Source organism: Cygnus atratus, chromosome 14 (genome assembly GCF_013377495.2).
Source record: "Cygnus atratus isolate AKBS03 ecotype Queensland, Australia chromosome 14, CAtr_DNAZoo_HiC_assembly, whole genome shotgun sequence".
Lineage (NCBI taxonomy): Eukaryota > Metazoa > Chordata > Aves > Anseriformes > Anatidae > Cygnus > Cygnus atratus.
This window is the reverse complement of record NC_066375.1, coordinates 528,631-545,884: the sequence shown is the minus strand read 5'-3', so window position 1 is coordinate 545,884 and position 17,254 is coordinate 528,631. Positions and strand designations below refer to the sequence as shown.

At 61.0% G+C, this 17,254-nt stretch overlaps 1 protein-coding gene across 1 annotated transcript; it reads left to right on the top strand.

Moving 5' to 3' along the window:
- Positions 1-682: 682 nt before the first annotated feature.
- On the top strand, positions 683-1,979 carry POU4F3 (POU class 4 homeobox 3). The gene is made up of 2 exons (XM_035560730.1): positions 683-802; positions 1,098-1,979. The coding sequence occupies exons 1-2, from the start codon at positions 683-685 to the stop codon at positions 1,977-1,979; spliced, it is 1,002 nt and encodes a 333-aa protein (XP_035416623.1).
- The last annotated feature ends 15,275 nt before the right edge of the window (positions 1,980-17,254 follow it).

Sequence of the window (17,254 nt, the reverse complement as noted above, 5' to 3'; positions counted from 1 at the left end):
TCTCCTCCCGGCCGAGGCCCCGCGGAGCTGCCGGCGGCCCGGCGGTGCCGCTCCCCGCGCCGAGGGGCGCCCGGGGTCTGGCCGGGCCTCAGCCGGGTTCCGCGGTGCCGCGGAGAAACGCGCCCCTGCCGCCCCCTTCCCTCGGCACCGGCTGCCCCGCGCCCCCCGGCCGCTCCCCGCGGGCTGCTCCGGCCTCTCGCCGGGCGGGCAGGGCCCGGCGCTCCCCCCGACGGCCGCTCCCGGCGGCAGCTCCCGGGCCGCGGACGGGGCGGTTCGGGGGCGGCGGGCGCGGCCCCTCCGCTCCCCGCCGGCCCTGCCCGGCCGGGGGCTGCCCGCCGCCCCTCCCCTCCCCTCCCCTCCGCCCCGCGCCGCGCCGCGCCGGTGAGCGGCCCGGCCCCGACGGCGCGTCCGGCCGCCCGCGGGGGCTGGGCTGCGGGGCGCGGGGCTCGGCGCTGCCCCGGTGCCGGTGCCCTCCGGTGCCGCCCTGCAGCACGCCTGCGCGGGGCGCGGGGCCCGTGGCTGGCAGGCAGCGTGTAAGATGAGTGAAGGAGCGGTGGGGGGGGCGCGAGCGGGCGCGGAGAGGGAAGCTCTGTCATTGAAAATAGCTCACTTTGACAGTGGCGAGGCAGAGAGACAACCCTGAGTCGATGTCACGGGCTGCCTACCTGCGAGGTGTGCAAAGATGATGGCCATGAACGCCAAGCAGCCCTTCACCATGCACGCTGCCCTCCAGGAGCCCAAGTACTCCAGCCTGCACTCCAGCTCGGAGGCTATGCGCAGAGTTTGCCTCCCAGCCCCGCAGGTATGTAGATTAAGCATAATTACCGCTTTAAGGCACAATTTTTGACAGGCACTCGCTTAATGTTTTTTTCATGTCACCAGAACAATCGCGTATCTCTGAGCCTCTCTCTCCCCCCCTCTCCCCTCTCCCTCTCGCTCTCGTCTCTGATCCACACGTCTCTTCGAGCAAAGCTTCTGCCTTCATATTAATTTTTATGACCTGAGCTTTGAGGAGGCATCTCTGTGCTCGGCAAGGTTTTTAATCCGGAGATGACAGTATTCCCCACTGACTCCACTATGCGCGTTCTTGCTCGCAGCTCCAGGGCAATATATTTGGAAGCTTTGATGAGAGCCTGCTGGCCCGCGCGGAGGCTCTGGCGGCTGTCGATATCGTCTCCCACGGCAAGAGCCACCCCTTCAAGCCGGACGCCACCTACCACACCATGAGCAGCGTCCCCTGCGCCCCGGCCGCCCCCGCCGCCCTGCCGCACCCCGCGGCGCTCACCTCGCACCCGCACCACGCCGCGCACCCGGCGCTGGACGGCGACCTCCTGGAGCACCTCTCGCCCTCGCTGGCCGTCGGCGGCCTGGGCGAGCCCCCGGCCGTGCCGCCGCCGCTGCCGCCGCACCCGCTGGGCGCCATGGGCCACCTGGCCGTGGGCATGGGCCCGCCGGGGGGGCCGGCGCCGCCGCTGCCCGCCGCGCCCTGCCTGCCCGACGTGGAGTCCGACCCGCGGGAGCTGGAGGCCTTCGCCGAGCGCTTCAAGCAGCGCCGCATCAAGCTGGGGGTGACCCAGGCCGACGTGGGGGCGGCCCTGGCCAACCTGAAGATCCCGGGCGTGGGCTCGCTCAGCCAGAGCACCATCTGCCGCTTCGAGTCGCTGACGCTGTCGCACAACAACATGACGGCGCTGCGGCCCGTGCTGCAGGCCTGGCTGGAGGAGGCCGAGGCCGCGCACCGCGACCGCGCCGCCAAGCCCGAGCTCTTCGCGGGCGCCGAGCGCAAGCGCAAGCGGACCTCGATCGCCGCGCCCGAGAAGCGCTCGCTGGAGGCCTACTTCGCGCTGCAGCCGCGGCCCTCCTCCGAGAAGATCGCCGCCATCGCCGAGAAGCTGGACCTCAAGAAGAACGTGGTGCGCGTCTGGTTCTGCAACCAGCGCCAGAAGCAGAAGCGCATGAAGTACTCGGCCGTGCACTGACGGCGGCCCCGGCCCCGCCGCCCCGACGGCTCCGCACCGCGGCTGCGGCGGGACGGGGCGAGGCCGCGCGGCCCCGCCGAGAGCCGGGACGGGGCGGGCCGCCGCGAGCCCCCCCCGAGCCCCTGCCACGGCCGAGGCGCCCCGGCCCCGAGCCCGCCGCCCCGAGGCACCGACGGCTGCCGGGGCGCCGCCGCCCGCCGGGCCGCCGAGCGAGGCCGTTCCGCGGCCGTTCCGCGGTGCCCCGGACCCGGCGTGGCGGAGCGAGGAGCCGCTTTCGGAGGCTCGCCCGCACCGGAGCCGAGCCCCGCGGCCGCGCTCCGCGCCCCGCCGGCGGTCTGCGCGTCCCGCCCGCCCCGTCCCGCCCCGCCCCGCCCCGTCCCGTCCCGTCCCGTCCCGTCCCGTCCCTCCGCGGAGAGCTCCGGCACGAGCGCTTTTCCCCACCTCGACTCTGGAATAAAGGCTTTATTTTTCAACCCGAAGGGGACGTGTCTTTTCTGGCTCCCTCTCTTGTCCCGAGCTGGGCAGACGGCGCCGGGAGGACCGAAGGAAACGTGTGCGAGTGCAAGAACAACGAAAAGCCGTCGGCGGTGCGGTTCCCCCGGGCAGCGGGACGAGGCTTCGCCCCGCCGGGCCCCCGTTGTGCCATGGGCGCCGCCACCCCGGGCGCGGGCGAGCCGCCCCGGCCCTGTGCCCTGTGCCCGGTGCCGGGTGCCCGGTGCCCGCCGCGGCTACGCGCGGGGCCGCGGCCCCTCCGCCGGGGTAAGAACAAAAACTCACCCAAAGAGCACCTACCGCGGGTTCATTTCTGATGCTGTTTAAGAGGGGAAAAGGCTTTTATTTACGATTCCCAGAAGCACCTTAACGATTAAAAATTAATGGTGGAAGCGCTCTTCTGAATATTTCACTTCGGCATTTCACCGAGTGACAAACATCGAGCCGCGGAGCCGGGCCTCACCCTCCTCCCCCATTAGGCAGGGCCCTGACAAACTCAGCCTTTTAATTGCGGGGCGCGGGAAGCCGGAACGCTCCCTCGCTCCGGGTGCTTCCAATCGGCCCCAATGATTTTCCCCCAACCAAACGTCCTTTAATAATAAATGCCCTTATGCCATTACATTATATTGTGGGTTCTGAAAATTTAAAATAAGGGTGATGCAATATTAATTGCCTGCCGGAGTATAAAAAGGGCAGAAGGCGATTCAGACGGCATCTTTTCCCCGCCGTCCACTAGGACTTCAGCAGATCCTCTCCGAGGCAGGGCTGGCGGCGCTGCCGGGGCTCCGAGCGGGCGTTTCGCTATAGAAAGGCCAGGTAAGAGCCGTTTCGATCTCGCCCCAGCTCCCGCGCACGGCTGCGGACGCCTCCCGCCGCCCTCCCCGTCGGGGCGCGGGGCCTCTCCCGGGGGGTCGCGGCTCCCCGGCCCCGACGCCACCCGGGATGGCGGCGCCTCCCGCCCGGCCCAGCGGCCGCCGCGGCTGCGGGGCTCCGGGTGGGGGCCGGGGCCGGGCCGGGCCGGGCCGGGCCGGGCCGGGCCATGCGAGCCGCCGGGGCCCCGCCGGGAGCAGCGTGCGGGGCGCTGCCGGGGGCTGCGGGGCTGAGCTCGCCGCCCCGCCTCGGCCCGCAGCCCCCGCTCGGTGCCGGCAGCTTTTCGGACAGAAGGTGCCCGGGTGCCGGAGAGGAATACCCACACCGAAACCCGGTCGGCGCTGCTGCAGGCGGCTCGTCGCAGCCTCACGCCGTTTGCCTTCCAGCAAGGCACAGGAATAACTTTAAGCCTCCTAGCGCTGCCCTCAGATGGGTGTACGATTCTCTCCAGTTTGTGTCAAACCCAGCTCAGCCAGGTTTAGCTCATGTAGCCTGTGTTTCTGCTCACTGGTATTTATTAAGCCTACGTTGCAGCTGCGGTGCCCGTTACCTTCTCACCTGTTCACTTCTGGAAGGGAAATAGGATCGTGCTTTTTCTTATGATGGCAAAGGTGTCCATGAGGTTTTTCTTTTTGTGACTGTTCCTATTTTGCCCACGTTTGTGTGACAATTTTGCATTTGTCCTTTTTGGCCAGGTCCCGAAAATGGCTTAAAGATGTAAAACAACTCCTAAATGAACTTTAGACCTCAAAATCTACAATTACTGTCCCTGAAACAAGAGCTCCTGTGTGCTCCTTCTCTCCTTCACATATGCTGACCAGTGAGGTCTGAGGCACCTGATCCTTCTTGCTTGTCCTCCTCTAGTCCCAGTTCCTCTCCGCACGGAGACAGAGCTGCACCAAGAGGAGCTCCTCCTGGCTCAGGCTGAGATGATTCTCCTTGCCCAGATTTCACTCTTTGTGAATTCCGGGTTTCTTTCTACTCTCCACGTGCTGTTCTGTGCCTTGCTCTGCCCAGATGTGACACACAGGACCTGAGTGCTTCATTTGGGATTTTTCCTCGGAGCTCAGGTACATATTGTTTTAACCACTGTTGATGGCTAAGTCTTTCACTGGGTTTGGCTGTCAAAGCTCCGGCTCCAGGTGCGTACACTGTGAATACGAAACTCACCTGATCTTCCTGGAGCTGAGGAATAAGCTCTTTTGACTTCAGCAGGAATAGTTTGGAACTGGTATTTCTTGCTGAGGAGGCACGAAGAAACAGCACATTTTTTCTTCCTGGTGTAAGGGGCAGTGCCCTGAAGCTGGGAAACAATGCCAAGGGGTGATCAGGGAAGGGAGAAAGGGAATCAGTGCTCAGAGGGAACATTGGTGACAGCAGAGTCAGGCCCGTGTGTGCAGCACACCCCTCCAGTCCCACCTTCCTCACTACTGTGACAAATGCGATAGCTGCTGCTCCACAGCAGGGGCAGGGTTTGGGCTTTGGAGCCGGGACATGGCTGTGCCTGGCTCCATCCTTCCCCTGGGGAGCCTCCAGGCACCGGCTCCACCCCGGCTCTTTTGGCCCAGCTCCCCCTGGGGCGGGCAGGCGGGGGGCACCTCACCCTGTGCGGGTGCCAGTTCGGGAGGAGCTGCTGCCAAAATGCAGCCCCTCGTACCCCTGTTCACCTCCAGCTGTGTGAGGATGCAGGATTGCCGCTTCCACAGAGGGCTTGGGCTCTTGCTGCTGCTCAGCGGGTCTGTGGCAACCACCCTGTGAGAGTTAATTCCTTAACACCCCCCAACCACACACGCAAAAGCTCCCCCCAGCCCTGTTAAAACAAAACCATCCAGGCCAATCTGCTGTCCTGGTGAGCAGGGGAGCTGCCTTCAAACGGCAGCCTTGGTGGAAAGCAGAAAGTGAAACCTGACCTGAACTGGAAGATGGGCAGCGGAGAAAAATGCTCAGTAAGGCACATGTGCATGAGACAAAGATCCAGCAGGCAAATCCCTTTATATGGTTTCTCAACCACTAACAATTGATTTATTATTTTTTTTCCCCATTCCGTGCTTGTTCCTTAATATCCTGCTTTCTGTCTCCCGGGGACTGCACATGAGAGATGAAAGCGAAGAAAACCAAACAAGCCATTGGCAGTGCTCACTCAATTGATTTTTACACAAAATTTGCCTTCATGCACGAAGGATGGAAAAATGATCCCATTAATAATGAATAACAAAAACAAATGCAGGGAGGAAATCAATAGAAGCACATCTGATAGCACAGGGAGATGTGGGAGGGGTCCCCAGATGCACAAAGGCAGGGGCAGGAGGAGCAGGGGGCAATGGGACGGGGTGTGCGGGGACCCCCAGCCCCTGCCCTGTGCTGCGTGGGGGGGTGGCCCAGGCCTTGGCCCCCGCTCTGGTGAATTTGTTTTGCCATCCACAACGGTTAAGGTGAGGAGCAGCACCTGCACCTGGCAGGTGAGGGACCTGAGGGTTACGCAGGCATCACGGAGCTGTTCGGTGACAGCTGGGGTTGGAGAAACCTCAGCCCTAGCACAACCCGCTTAGCCTTGAACTTGTCCTAACATTGCCCATCCCATCCCCGTCCCCATACCAACCCCATCTCCATCCCCATCCCCGTACCCATCCCTGTCCCCATCCCCGTCCCCATTTGCATCCCCGTCCCCATCCCATCCCATCCCATCCCATCCCATCCCATCCCATCCCATCCCCATCCCCATCCCATCCCATCCCATCCCATCCCCATCCCATCCCATCCCCATCCCCATCCCCATCCCCATCCCCATCCCCATCCCCATCCCCATCCCATCCCCATCCCATCCCATCCCATCCCATCCCCATCCCCATCCCATCCCATCCCATCCCATCCCCATCCCCATCCCATCCCATCCCCATCCCATCCCATCCCCATCCCATCCCCATCCCATCCCATCCCATCCCATCCCATCCCCATCCCCATCCCCATCCCATCCCATCCCATCCCATCCCATCCCATCCCATCCCGTCCCCATCCCATCCCATCCCCATCCCCATCCCATCCCATCCCCATCCCCATCCCATCCCATCCCATCCCCATCTCCATCCCATCCCAATCCCCATCCCCATCCCATCCCATCCCATCCCATCCCATCCCATCCCATCCCATCCCCATCCCCATCCCATCCCATCCCATCCCATCCCCATCCCATACCATCCTATCCCCATCCCATCCCATCCCATCCCCATCCCCATCCCATCCCAATCCCCATCCCCATCCCATCCCATCCCATCCCAATCCCCATCCCCATCCCATCCCATCCCATCCCATCCCCATCCCATCCCATCCCATCCCCATCCCCATCCCATCCCATCCCATCCCATCCCATCCCATCCCATCCCATCCCATCCCCATCCCCATCCCATCCCATCCCATCCCATCCCATCCCCATCCCATCCCATCCCATCCCCATCCCATCCCATCCCATCCCCATCCCCATCCCATCCCATCCCACCCCCATCCCCATCCCATCCCATCCCATCCCATCCCCATCCCATCCCATCCCATCCCCATCCCCATCCCATCCCATCCCATCCCATCCCATCCCCATCCCCATCCCCATCCCCATCCCCATCCCATCCCATCCCATCCCATCCCCATCCCATCCCATCCCCATCCCATCCCCATCCCATCCCATCCCATCCCATCCCATCCCCATCCCATCCCATCCCATCCCATCCCATCCCCATCCCATCCCCATCCCATCCCCATCCCCATCCCATCCCATCCCATCCCATCCCATCCCATCCCATCCCATCCCATCCCCATCCCCATCCCCATCCCATCCCATCCCATCCCCATCCCATCCCATCCCATCCCCATCCCATTCCCATCCCATCCCATCCCATCCCATCCCATCCCATCCCATCCCATCCCATCCCATCCCCATCCCATCCCATCCCATCCCATCCCCATCCCCATCCCATCCCATCCCATCCCATCCCATCCCATCCCATCCCCATCCCCATCCCCATCCCCATCCCATCCCCATCCCATCCCATCCCATCCCCATCCCATTCCCATCCCATCCCATCCCATCCCATCCCATCCCATCCCATCCCATCCCATCCCATCCCCATCCCATCCCATCCCATCCCATCCCCATCCCCATCCCATCCCATCCCATCCCATCCCATCCCCATCCCCATCCCCATCCCATCCCATCCCATCCCATCCCCATCCCCATCCCCATCCCCATCCCCATCCCATCCCATCCCATCCCATCCCATCCCATCCCATCCCCATCCCCATCCCATCCCATCCCATCCCATCCCATCCCATCCCATCCCATCCCCATCCCCATCCCCATCCCCATCCCATCCCATCCCATCCCATCCCCATCCCCATCCCCATCCCCATCCCATCCCATCCCATCCCATCCCATCCCATCCCATCCCATCCCCATCCCCATCCCATCCCATCCCATCCCATCCCATCACATCCCATCCCCATCCCATCCCATCCCATCCCATCCCCATCCCCATCCCCATCCCCATCCCCATCCCATCCCCATCCCATCCCATCCCCATCCCATCCCATCCCATCCCATCCCATCCCATCCCATCCCATCCCATCCCATCCCCATCCCCATCCCATCCCATCCCATCCCATCCCATCCCATCCCATCCCATCCCCATCCCCATCCCATCCCATCCCCATCCCATCCCCATCCCATCCCATCCCCATCCCATCCCATCCCATCCCCATCCCCATCCCATCCCCATCCCCATGCCATCCCCATCCCCATCCCCATCCCCATCCCCATCCCCATCCCATCCCATCCCCATCCCCATCCCCATCCCCATCCCATCCCATCCCCATCCCATCCCATCCCATCCCATCCCATCCCATCCCCATCCCCATCCCCATCCCCATCCCATCCCATCCCATCCCATCCCATCCCATCCCCATCCCCATCCCCATCCCCATCCCATCCCCATCCCCATCCCCATCCCCATCCCATCCCATCCCATCCCATCCCATCCCATCCCATCCCCATCCCCATCCCCATCCCATCCCATCCCATCCCATCCCATCCCCATCCCCATCCCATCCCATCCCATCCCCATCCCATCCCCATCCCATCCCATCCCATCCCATCCCATCCCATCCCATCCCCATCCCCATCCCATCCCATCCCATCCCCATCCCCATCCCCATCCCCATCCCATCCCCATCCCATCCCATCCCATCCCATCCCCATCCCCATCCCCATCCCATCCCATCCCATCCCATCCCCATCCCATCCTATCCCATCCCATCCCATCCCCATCCCCATCCCATCCCATCCCATCCCCATCCCATCCCCATCCCATCCCATCCCCATCCCATCCCATCCCATCCCCATCCCCATCCCATCCCCATCCCCATGCCATCCCCATCCCCATCCCCATCCCCATCCCCATCCCCATCCCCATCCCCATCCCATCCCATCCCCATCCCCATCCCCATCCCCATCCCATCCCATCCCATCCCATCCCGTCCCCATCCCCATCCCCATCCCCATCCCATCCCATCCCATCCCATCCCATCCCATCCCATCCCATCCCATCCCCATCCCCATCCCATCCCATCCCCATCCCATCCCATCCCCATCCCATCCCATCCCATCCCCATCCCCATCCCATCCCCATCCCCATGCCATCCCCATCCCCATCCCCATCCCCATCCCCATCCCCATCCCATCCCATCCCCATCCCATCCCATCCCATCCCCATCCCCATCCCATCCCCATCCCCATGCCATCCCCATCCCCATCCCCATCCCCATCCCCATCCCCATCCCATCCCATCCCCATCCCCATCCCCATCCCCATCCCATCCCATCCCCATCCCATCCCATCCCATCCCATCCCATCCCCATCCCCATCCCCATCCCCATCCCATCCCATCCCATCCCATCCCATCCCATCCCATCCCCATCCCCATCCCCATCCCCATCCCATCCCCATCCCCATCCCCATCCCCATCCCATCCCATCCCATCCCATCCCATCCCCATCCCCATCCCCATCCCATCCCATCCCATCCCATCCCATCCCATCCCCATCCCCATCCCATCCCATCCCATCCCCATCCCATCCCCATCCCATCCCATCCCATCCCATCCCATCCCATCCCATCCCCATCCCCATCCCATCCCATCCCATCCCCATCCCCATCCCCATCCCCATCCCATCCCATCCCATCCCCATCCCCATCCCATCCCATCCCATCCCATCCCATCCCCATCCCCATCCCATCCCATCCCATCCCCATCCCCATCCCATCCCATCCCATCCCCATCCCATCCCATCCCCATCCCACCCCCATCCCCATCCCAATCCCAGCCCAGCCGCCCCAACCCCCCCGAGTGAGGAGGTTTCAGAGCCGCACCAGGGCCATCTCTTCCCTGCAGACGACCTCAGACGCAGGGGTTTTGCTGGAGAGCCCGGTGGGCGCTCAGCAGCACAAGCTGCTGTTGGCCCATCCCTGCCTGAACAAACCCCGTGCTCAGCTCAGCAGGAGAAATGGGACTTCCCTCTCCTTCCTCCCCTTCTTTCAACTCAAATCAGTCTGGGGACACCAAATACTCGTTGCCACAGGCTGCATGTGGGCATTCAGAGCAAACATAGAGCTCTGTGGAAATGCACTGACTCAAACCAAAATGCTGCTTTACACCGATATAGAGCAGAAGGAATTTGTTGCAGTCATGCAGGTTTTCCAGTTATTTTCAGAACAGAGTGTTTTAAAGCAATTAAGCGAATTTGTCTTTAATGACAGTAGTTGTGCTCTGCATTTTGCCTGGAAATGTTAATTACAGATTTATTTCACCATCAAGACTTTGTTTCTTAAAGTAAATTTAGAACTATAGACGGAGATTCATGTCACAACATTTTCAGTAGAATTTTATGTGGAGGAATGAAACAATATGCAGATGAAAATGAAATGCTTTGTTTTAAAATCCAAAGAGAATTAAAAATGTACAATAACGCCATATAAATCTAGATCAACTGTTGTAAAATAGTACTGGCACCAGCTAAACACCTTCAACCTGCCTGGTGAAAATTAAGCCCTGAATGCAGCACGTAAAGAACTCCCGCACCCTCCCCTCAGGCGGCAGAGGCTGCGGGTGCTCGGAGCCAGCCAGGTGCCAGGCATTTATTTCTGGTGTGCGTGGACGAGGGGAGCCAGTGGCAGGGATCAGACCGGAGAGCGCTGGCGTTGGCATGAGATCAGAATGGAACAAGCTACGTGGAAAAGGGCTTCTCATCTGCACATCTGCTGCCCTTTCTGCCAGGGGCTTGTTGCAGACTAATTAAATGGTTCTGGGACGTAGAGGTAATGGTAACACATTCAGGAATGTTTAACAGCTCAGTGCCCTGCTGCTTCATCCCCAGATTAGCAAGGGGTTCCACAACCTGTATGTGCTGAAGGAGAACAGCAGGTGGCTGGACGCAGAGCTTGTAGGGTCTGGACTGGTGTTGCAGAGCGTAGGCTTACGGGGGGGACGCCCGACTGCCCCAGCTGGGTTACCTCCCCCCGCACCTTCGGTCCCTGCCACGGGAGCACCCAGCGCTGTCCCTGTCCCCAGGCACAGGGATCGGGGAGCAGCTCGCTGCCCCCCGGCACCGCCCGGCCCCGGCAGCCCCCACAGCGCCCCGTGGCACCGCCCTGCCGGTGGGTGGCTGTGGGTGCTCGACGCGCGCCGTATCCCTCCATTTACTCACTTTCCTAACAGAAAAGCTGGGACAGAAACCAAGCCATCACCCACCAAAAGAGCAAAGCATTCGGATAGTGCAAAGGCACTAAATAATTCAGCACCTATTTAAAAGCACAGTGTTTTGTAATTTCAGTGGAACCACCCTGGTTTGACTCCCCACATCTTCGGCGTGGAAGGAGATGCTCCCAGCAGGCAGGTGAGCTCCTCTGTTCAGGAGAGAAAGAGGCAGGGAGCAGGTGGGGAGGTTAATCACACTGTCAGCATTTACTTGCTTTTTAAACTTGCATGAGTTTGGAGATCAAAATGGAGAAGAGATGTAGGGCAGATGGATTTGCAGGGAAACCTTTGATTTTTCTCCTCCTGAGGCTGGTGTGTCTAATGTATGCATTCTGTGAGTTTACCAGGTCCTTGTTTACACGGCACAAGCCCTGCCTCCAGGACCTGGAAGCACCAGGAAGGCACCCAGGGAGGACTGGGGTGCAGGGGACACATCTGCACCCATGGGTGGCTGGGGAGAGGCACCACCAAGGACACCATGCTGGGGACATCGCCCCGGGATGAAGTTGTCCACTGGGGACTGCGCTGCCAGGCCGCTTCTGAGCAACAGAATGTCTCTGCAGAAACAGGTTCTGGGTTACCCTGACAGAGCTGCCTGTGCCTTTGCAAATGAGAATGAATGTGATTTAATGGATTTCTGCTTAATTGTGTGCACAGAAAACACATCTCTACCCGGGAGGACAGGAACCGTGTGCTGCCAATACACCTGGGCTCCAGCTCCTCTGATCCCGTGCAGGGGCCGCTGTGCCTGCGGGACCGCGGGTGGCTGCGGGCAGAAGGTGCCGGTGGTGCAGCTGGAGGCTCACTCCACTGTCTTCCCCTGCAGAGACCGCCCTGCCTCGCCGCAGGCCGTCCCAGCGCCTTGTGGCTGCATCCTGAAGTTGTTCCCAAGCAGCAGCCAGATCCACTCGTGCTGCTGAGGACAGATGGGAGTAAGCTGGCACCAGAGCCCGGGGCCAAGGTCAGCGCTCTCCGCCAGACGCCGGCTGCCCAGAGCTCACCTGCCGCACACGCTGCAAGAGGCGACGCACAGTGCTGGGACACCAGCGCGCTTGGGCTTGCCTGAGCTACTTGTTCTAAAAAGAGAAGACAAATGGATTGTAGCTGTTTGTGCTTTCAGACGCCCAGCAAGCAGAGCCACACGCAGAAGCTGAAGTATTTATGGCACACAAAGAACATCCCTTTCATCTTCAGTGTTTGAAATCTTCCTTCAGAGCTACCTGTGGGACAGTGCTGCACACAGCTTGCCCAAATACACTGTATAATTCACACAACAAAAAACACATAAAAGAACATTAGGCCTGGAGGACAAACCCCCTGAAAAATCAGGAATGCTTTGGGCAGAAGGACTGAATTTTCAGGGCCTGCATGGGATGCACAAGGATGCTTCAGCTGGGTGTCACAACTCACGGCCATTTGCCAGAGCCCATGGCCCTCCTGCAGGCCCCCGGCAGCGCTCTCTGCCCTGTGCAGTGGACCCAGAGCAGCCCCGACCCCGCCTGGGTGCCGGTGGGGCTGCGTGCCCGGCACCTGGGGCTGGCCATCAGCCGGGGACTGAGCAACCTGCACTGCGCTCCCCTGGCGCAGCCCCACCGTGAGCAGTCCTTGCTCAGGGAACAGGAACAAGATGTGGCTAGGATCTGAGTCAGAGACAATATTTAAAGTTTGATATCTTAGTTGATTCTGAATACGTTTGTTTTTCCCCAAATGCCAAAACAGATAAGTCTACAAACATTACCACATCATGGCCTGAGTGCAGCTTTCTGCCTCTAAAAAAAAAAAAAAAGAAAGAAAAAAGGAAGACAAAACTCAACAGTCCTTCTTTAGGTAATGCAGTGAGAACTTATAAAAGCATCTGAGAAAGCATCCAAACTCCTGCTTGTTTCCTGGTTGGTTTTTATGCTCTGCCGTTCCCCCGCCAGCTGATGGCCCTGGCCTCAGGGACCGGCGATGGCACAGGGCAGCTGACAGCTGAGCACTCCCGTCAGCACCCAGCCTGCTCCGGCCACGCTCCCGGCTGCTCCCAGCACCTGCCCGTGGTCTCGCTGCGCCCTGCCTGTCCCGCCCCGGCTGCGGGGGTGTTCCCGCAAAGGGAGGGAGAAAAATCAGAGAGCAGCCGAAAGGGCACATCGGTCTTTTTAGTAGGAAAGGGATGCGGGGTGTAGGGGGGTGACTTGGGGCAGGCAGAAGGGATGTGCTGCCTCCCCTCAGCCGCGTGCTGGATGAGGAACGGGACGGGCGGCTGCAGACGGATCAAGAGAGGCGAGGGGGAGCTGGGGGTCAGCCCCAGTGCCAGGGCTGCCAACAGCATGGAAGTGCCTCACAGCTCAGAACGCAGTGAGCAACCTCAGTGTAAAGAGGGAAGGAAATACTTAGAAATACTGCTGGGCATTTACAAGGGAGAGAAAGGTGATTTTTTTTCCCAGTAGCTTTCTAAAAGGAAGGGGGCAGTGGAAGCACCTGAAGTATTTTGGACAGAGCGAAGCATTCTCTGTGTCAGAGATGCTAGGGAAGGAGGAGCTGCTCACTTCCTGTGCAATGAAGCATCCTGCAGCACTGCCCACCCAGGGCAGCTCTGGCTGGAGGTGGCGACGTGGTGCTGTGCCCCAGACCAGGCTGTGTGGCTACTTCCAGCTGCAGCACAGTCCTGGGGGGCCGCGGGGGGGGGTCCCTTCCAGCCCCACACCGCCAAGGCCTGGTCAACCAGAGGGTGTAGGAAAGCTGCCCGGGGTCCCCTGCAAACAGGGCACGTGAGTTAGTCAAATCATATCAGTAGCTCCACATTGAGACGGGCTGGGTGCCACGTGCACGCACATTAACATGGAAAACACATTAGTCCCCGCCGCTGAAACACGAGGAAATTGGCCATGAGACTTGATGTCCTGGGATTTAACACTGATGCCATTCCCCAGAACTCCATGGCAGACCTGAAGCAGAGCCAGAAATGCAGGCTTGCTCCAATTTACCGCACTCCCCGGCAGCCAAATGAACAACAGGCCAGGAGGGCTCGCCTTGGCATGCCCAGTTCAATATCAGCCCCCCAGACAGCATTCATGGTGCCTCTGGGAGAAGCACATCTCAGTGCCCCATGCAAGGCCTGCTTTTGGGGTGCCCCGCCACACGGTCTGGCACTACAGCGGCGGGCAGCCCTCCAGCCCGGGCTGGGGACGCTGCCTGCAGCGGGCTCTGCCCCCCTGTGTCCCAGACGTGTTCCCTGCACTGCTGGGGCTGCACACGGGCACTTCTGGGGCTCCTGTCAGTGTCGCCAGGCCCTGCCTGCTCCTTGGTGTGCCCCGTGCTTTGTTCCACATCCCGCATGCCCCACGCTCTGCTCCAAGGCCCATGCACCCTGCGGCCAGCCCCGAGCGCTGTGTGCTCTGAGCGGGGCCACGACAGCGAGGATGTGAATCCCTGACGGTGCTTCAGGAGGAGCCCGGGCAGAAGCAGAGCTGTGGGCAGGAGCTGGCAGGAGGGCGAGGAGCACCCCGCGGCCCTGCCACCCCACCGGGGCCAGGCAGGGGCCTGGTGCCGCAGGCACCCCAGGAGGGCTGGTGTGCGGGGCCGTGCCACAGCACCCGGAGCAAGGCCTGAGGCTCCCGCTGCCTCCGGGGAGCATCGTGCTCAGCCCTGCCCCTGGGAACCGACCCTGCCCGGGGCCTCCCGCCATGCTGCCGGGCACCCCTGGTGGGCAACTGGCTGCTGGTGGCCGGGCGGCTGCGCGGTGTCCGGCCCGGGCCAGTGGAGCGGCTGCGGGGAAGGAGCAGCAGAGGCACCGGGAGCTGTGGCGCAGGAACCGGGGGAGCAGAGCACCTAGGCGCATCAATAATTCATAAAATGCCAGCAGCAATGAAGGGAAAGAGGGACCAGAAGCAGGAGAACAGAATATCATAAAGCTTTTTAATGGTCTTTTTCCATTAGTGTCAGATATGTGGCTGTTTTTCAAGCAGGGGAAGTTCCCCTGGACTACCACAGACTTCGGTGTCCCTGTCACACCGTCCCTCCCAGCCAGGGCAGCAGGCCCCAGGCCCTGAGCGCGGCCGGCATGATGTGGCTGATGTTACTCAGGGCTGTCACACATTTTCAGGATTTACAGCATGGCATGGCACAGCCTGTGGATGGTACTCCTTGTGAAGGTGCAGCAAGAGTGTAATTGTGGTGTGAACACTCAGCAGAAAGGCTTGGCTCCAGCGTTGTTGGCGATGTTCACCCTATGACCTCCAAACAAGCCTGAGTTTGGGAAACCTGTTCTCGCTGCTTGTGGGCACACCCACTGACCTCCTCCATCTCTGCAGCTGCACCACAGCTGAGCTCCCCAGCTCACCTAAGATCTACAGACTCCCCAAGTACAGAAAAATCTGGATTTTTTCATATAAATGCAGGGGAAGAGTTAGGCCAGAGCAGGGAGCTCCGTACCCGGGAACTGCGTGCACTGCACCGTGTGGCAGCTGACCTGACAGGGAAGTGCCTCGTTAAAGTTTAACGGCGCCCAGGGCCATCTGCTCCCCACACGCCGCCCAAGCAGCACGGTGCTCGATGGCTGACGGAGGGGTGCGGCAAGCACACACCAGTGATGTCAGCCCCCGGGTTTCGGACCAAAATCCACCTCCTGAACCCCGCCACAGGGTTGTTGAAGGGTTTCAACAACATTATCCACATGGAGGGCTGCAGGAGCAGAGGGACAGGTGCTGGGCACCGCGATGCAGTGCGGTGTGCTGCGGTGCAGGGCGGTGCTGTGCAGCGTGGCGTGGTGCTGTGCTGTGCTGCGCCCCTTGCTAGAGCCCCACCGGTACAACTGATGTTGGAGGTAAAGGCAGCATGTTGCTGCAGGTGGTCCAGCCAAGCGCCTGCAGATCTGTGACAGCCGCTGTTGCGGGGCTGCACATCGTTAGGGGACGCACAGCCCAGCTGCGCAGCGTTCCCGTTTGCCACGTCAGTCAGCAAGCGTGCGTTTGTCATGGGACCGCTGCAGCCGGGGGGCTGTGGCCAGGCTGGTCCAGGCAGGTCCCCGTGCAGACCCCAGGCACCGTGCAGCAGCGAGGGGCGAGGCAGGGCAGGAAGTGGGAATGCCGGGAGTGGGAATGCCGGGGGCGCCGCCTGCCCCCTCGCAGTGGGGACCCCCCCGCGGCCACCCGGTGCCAGCTCGGGGCTGCCGCCCTCCGACACAGCATCCCTGGGTCTCCCTGGCAGATGCTGGCACCGCAGTAGCCTGCAGGCCCTGCAGACAGCCCAGGGCAAAAATTTTAATTCAGCATCAGACTTCAACCTTAAATCTGAAAAAATGGGAAAAGAATGACAGGATGTCAGCATCTCTGGGCCCGTGCGGCTGAGCTGCGGAGCACAGCTACGTGGCGTGGGTGGTGCTGGGGCGGGGGCCGGGCGTCACGCCGTGGGGTGGCACCTGCCCGTGGGAGCCGTCACCATCGCGAGGGCTGTGACACTCCCTGGCACGGGAAACCCAAGGACTGGGCTGGATATCAGCTCCTGTCACACGGCTGCAAAGAGGAAGACAAAGGCCACCTGATTTGACGTAAGGAACTTGGGCAGATTTGAGAGGGACTACCCAAAACATAATATTTCAAGCACCATTCCTGCATGCTTGACAGTGAAGTTGGGCCACTTAAGAAATACTCCTTTAAAAATCACAACAACCTAAACATTTGAAAAGGTTGAAAGTTTAAAAATCTCCCTGGAAAATGCTCCCTCTCAAACAGCGCCCACGGCAGCAGCCCCGTGCTGTGACACCCCAGAGCAGAGGCAACTGCTTTCGAGCTGCCCTGGAGCAAGGAGACCGTGGGTGCTGCCGTCAGAGAAGGGATTGAAACCAGGCTGCTGCTGGCTCCCTAGCTGTAGGCTTTTATAAAAACCTCTCGGGATAGATGCCCAGCCTGCCCAGAAGACATTACAGTCACACTGTCACATCATCCCTTACTGCCCTGCAGAGCCCCAGTCACCAAAGCTGGTCTGGTGTTGGCTTTGCCCCTGAAGGGATCCATCCCCGAGACCAAGCACCGCCAAAGCCTTGCTCTCCCAAGGGGCAAACCCAACGGTGTGTTTCCAGCCCAGACAGCAGCTCTGAGGTTTTTCTGCCTGTGTGACGTGAGTGAGCAGCGTGAGCCA

What these genes read in the sequence shown, in the direction of transcription:
- POU4F3 (XM_035560730.1), top strand. Translation starts at nt 683, where the DNA reads ATGATGGCCATGAACGCCAAGCAGCCCTTCACCATGCACGCTGCCCTC. An exon ending in TTTGCCTCCCAGCCCCGCAG is followed by an intron (nt 803 to 1,097) that starts GTATGTAGATTA and finishes TCTTGCTCGCAG; the next exon opens with CTCCAGGGCAATATATTTGG.